A 4,230-nucleotide genomic window follows, 5' to 3' on the forward strand; every position below is an offset into this window, starting at 1 on the left:
AGATTCAGCCACTGAATCAGGCCGAATCTCCTCCGAATCAAATCGGCACCCAAAGCTTCACACAGCCCTAATTCGTATCTATTAAGTGCTTCAGCTGCCACTCACCTGTGAGAGGACAGTTTGAAGCACGATGGTCCGTCATGCTGCTCTGGCTAATGTTCTGTCTGTCTTCCCTTAGGCTGGCTGACTGTGGGACCTACCCTCACAAACAGTAACTTTAATGCGGAGACATATGCATCCTACTTTACTGCTCCAAATTCCCATCTGACTGGCTGTACAGAAGAGATCGAGAGGCTTCGACCAAAATCGCCACCTCCCAAAACGAAGTCCGACCGGGGAGGTGGCGCTCCCCGGGGCGGAGGCAGAGGCGGAACGTCAGCTGGCCGGGGAGAAAGGGGCCGAGAGAGGAACAGAACTAACTTCCGGGGTGAAAGGGGTGGATTCAGAGGCGGCCGTGGAGGTACCCACAGGGGAGGTTTCCCGGCACGCTGATTACATTTGAGTCTTTAGCTCTCCCCTTCTCCGTATTTTTTTTTAGCCTTATTTCTGCTGAGGCAAATTATTTTTGGGTCTTGGCCCACATGACGTTTTCAACTGATTGTATTCCCTTCAAGCAGTCCCAAATACTCTGTCTTCCCACGTCTGGGAAATCACTTCACTTGGAGGCAAGATGCAGCACTTGGTGGCACTGACCAAAAAGCCTCCTGGCAGTTTTTATTCACCTGGAAGGTGATCAGAGCAAAGAGGAAGCATCAGCTGGGCTGTCTCCTCAAGCCCCGTATAGGATTGAAGAAGAGTTGTCTGCTCTGCTCTTTTTCAGACTTCAAGGTGTTTTTTTCTTTTAATTGTTTTCCTCATAAACCATGAATGAATTCCTCCTCCCATTCTGTCAATGCCATTTTTCTCCCCAATGTTAACATGCCACTGCGGAGGAATGCCATTCTCAATTGCATGGCAGTAACATAGACTTGAAATTGCTAGAAAGGAATGTGAAGAAAACTGCTGTGGGCCCATAATGGCATTTATTCTATCTTCTCGTATATTCTTAAACTTAAGGGAATAATATTGAATAAATAGAGCTCTATTTTTTCTATTTGTTTTAAGTTTCCCTAACGATTTTTGGGAGCAGTTCTAGTATTTTTTGACTTGTTATATGTATTTCATGTTTTTTTAATCTTTGGTTAACAAACCCTATTTATGTGGTCACTTGTAATGCTTCATGGAAAGCAAAAAGTGACTGACATCTGTAAGCAGTCCAGAACCTCTGTTTGCTTAGGCATGGATTGTTTTTCAGTAGGGATTTCACCCACTGCCTACTAATGGTCTTATTTTTACCTAGAGAAATCAAAGTTTTATTGCAAAATATATTCCATATGTATGGTGGGGAGGAAGTTATGATGGAGGGGAAAGACAAGAGCACTGTAATGAGGAAAATATCTTTCCAGAGAAATCTGGACAAATGCTGCCTGTGTAAACAGGGTTCTGTGGTTCAACAGTTCTTAAAAAGTGATGTGGGGGTGAGTATGCATTATAGGAGGTCCGCTCCAGCATACAGCTTGTAAGGAAAAGCACAACTGCTTGGCATTTATTTGTTTTTAGAAAACCTAAACCTGTAAAGCTGTTTTACAATATTTGACACATGAACAAGACCTGCCCTTGCTGAAGTCCAGAGGACTCTTGCTGTGGACTTTGCAGTGACTAGAATACGGCTCTAAGTCTCTGGTACTTTGCAGTTGCTGAAGCCCAACTTTTAAAATACCCCTGTAAAGTGATGAAGTTACATTTATTTGAGTACTCTTTTTGATAAACCTTTCCTATTAACTACTGGTTTTCTTTTGGTTTTATTGAAATGCTTTTTTTTTTTTTGGTTCTCTCTTTAAGTGGCATTCTGGTTTTCTGTTTTGACAATTCAGCTTTCAGGAAAGGAACAGGGCGTTCTTACTGCCTTGCTGGGTGAGATCTCAGGGAATTTTAACATCAAGTAAAGCAAGCTAGTACTTTAATTCAAGAGGTTCTGCAGACTTTGTCAGAGGTTACAGTAAATACCTGGTGAGTCAGTATCTCCCCTGCTTACTTTTTATTTCTCTCTGGTCATATCTGCAAAGATGGAGTGACTTGCAGTAGAGACAGAACCCTTAAAATGTGAATGTCAGGAGCTCATTTAAATATCAGTGATGCTTGCAGCCGATTATATTTGAAACAATGTTTAATAGATGTTGTATGCTATAATCTGAAAACAGTTCTTATTTTTCCTGATTGTATCATACTCATGCTATGTTGTTTTGGAAGTAAATATTGGACAAGCTCTGCATTACAGATGACATTCCCATACCACTGGAACAGACTTCTGTAAATTGAGGAGGAAAGGCTATTAACTCAGTGCTTTCTTCCTTTGATTCTTTCTCCTCATGCATTTCTCTGTAACTGAAGATCAAGTGCTATGGGACAAGCATTCAGACAGAAAAGGAGCAGTTATTCTACAGATAAGGAGCAATGCATCCCTGATACTGCACTTTGGTTTAAAAACCAACTGAGATACATATCTTTTTTGGAATGGTAGAGTTCAGGAACTTGGTTAAGACTATAAAATGATGATGTACATAAAGTTACAGTAATTTAATAATTTTGAAAGTAAAACTCTCTTTTATATTGCTAGGATTTGCATTTAGATTTTTGCAAAGCTGAAGTAGTTAGAATAGGGTAAGGCAAGCAATACATATATCCCAGTCACTCTTGGGGCCATATCTGCTCTTGGATGCACACTGTACTCATGGAGATTAATGGAAGACAGACAACCTGAGCCTTACTTGTTAACTGTGTTGACAAGAAAAATAGACATTGTTGAATATCACCTGAAGAAAAGACAGTGCGCCCTGTGGTGTCACACCAGTGAATCTGGACAGATTGCCAGAACAGATGACAAGGTTGTACATTATTCATATGTGCTCAGTCCTTGATTAGTCAAAATGTGGTAATTTGTTCACATGTGCTCATGAGTCCTATGGTGTTGTGATGCTGACTCTGTTCATAAGAAACTGAAATTAGACTATTTTTTATGTAGTCTATGAAAATGCTGTTATCTCATAACTTCTGATCACTGTTGACCTAGGCTGCATTTGAGTTGGCATCCTGAGATGAAAAGTTTTGTATCCCATTACTAATTGTCATCCAGCTTTCCAATCAGAGCATTTTAACAGAAGAGGCATGATAACAATGCTTATCACAATGAGCAATCCAGTGAGCCTTTTATCTAACACAAGTGGCTTAATGTGAACACTTCACATCCCTGAAGACAAAAGCCTAACAGATATTTAAAATATTTCAAATCATGCTACATACTTAGTGCCACCATTCTGGTTTAGGATGTCTGTCTGGTTCTTACCTGTCTCATTCTGGGAGATACTTATAAGGTGCATGATCTTTAAAGTCATATTTGTTCAGTAAGTGAAGGGTTTGACAATTACATTGGGAAGCCCCTTGGGATGGCTTAGTCTACAGTTTCAAAGGGATTTGAAAACGTCAGTTGACTAGATTATTCTGCATAAATCCAGACGTTAGCCTTGAGTCTTCCACTTGCAGATGCTGGCACTTGTAATGAATCGGCTGACCTGTTAGCTGTACTGTTCAAGTTGCTTGTAAACACTTTCATTTTTGTAAAGCTCTCAGTTGAATAGTTTATAATTAACACAGCCTTGCTAAGATAAAGTTATACTCCTCAGTATAACTTTAAGGAATACCACTTACATTAGTTATTCAGTGCCCAGTGCATAAATATTACTTGTAAAATCGGAGAGCTTCAATAGTAAAGGATTGGGCTATCAGAACAGCATGTAGCTGGTTGAGGCACTTTCCTGGAAGGTAGGAGATGTGGATTTGAATCCCTTCAGAAGAAGAGTCATACCTGGGGCTCCCAAATTATGAGTTCTCTGAAAGTAAGATCACCCTTTCCTTATCCTCTGATCTGTCACATGCCTTCCAAAAATGGGGTTGAGCACCTCGGACAAAACAGGTAGAGGGATACTTAGTGTTTGGATCCCGAAGATACACACAAAGGTGCTCTGCAGTGTCTCACCTGATGTCCTCTGAGCATACCCAGAAGCAGAACATAGATGTGTGGAGAACTCAAAAGAGCTGAAGAAAAGGCAAGCCACCATGGTCAAAGTTCAGGAGCTGTTCAGTTAGCAAAACCTCGTGCCCTGCTGCTGACCCAAGAAATTCTCACCCCCTCCA

The 4,230-nt window shown here is 40.9% G+C and overlaps 1 protein-coding gene across 1 annotated transcript in view; it reads left to right on the forward strand.

Moving 5' to 3' along the window:
• METTL14 (methyltransferase like 14) overlaps window positions 1-3,628 on the forward strand; it is a 53,504-nt gene extending 49,876 nt beyond the window's left edge. Inside the window, exon 11 of the mRNA XM_019522027.1 lies at window positions 179-3,628. Coding sequence (XP_019377572.1) covers window positions 179-492 — 314 coding nt within the window. The 3' untranslated portion in view covers window positions 493-3,628. The remainder of the gene's footprint in view (window positions 1-178) is intronic.
• The last annotated feature ends 602 nt before the right edge of the window (window positions 3,629-4,230 follow it).

This window comes from Gavialis gangeticus, unplaced genomic scaffold (genome assembly GCF_001723915.1).
Source record: "Gavialis gangeticus isolate Ggan-Ray unplaced genomic scaffold, GavGan_comp1, whole genome shotgun sequence".
NCBI lineage: Eukaryota > Metazoa > Chordata > Crocodylia > Gavialidae > Gavialis > Gavialis gangeticus.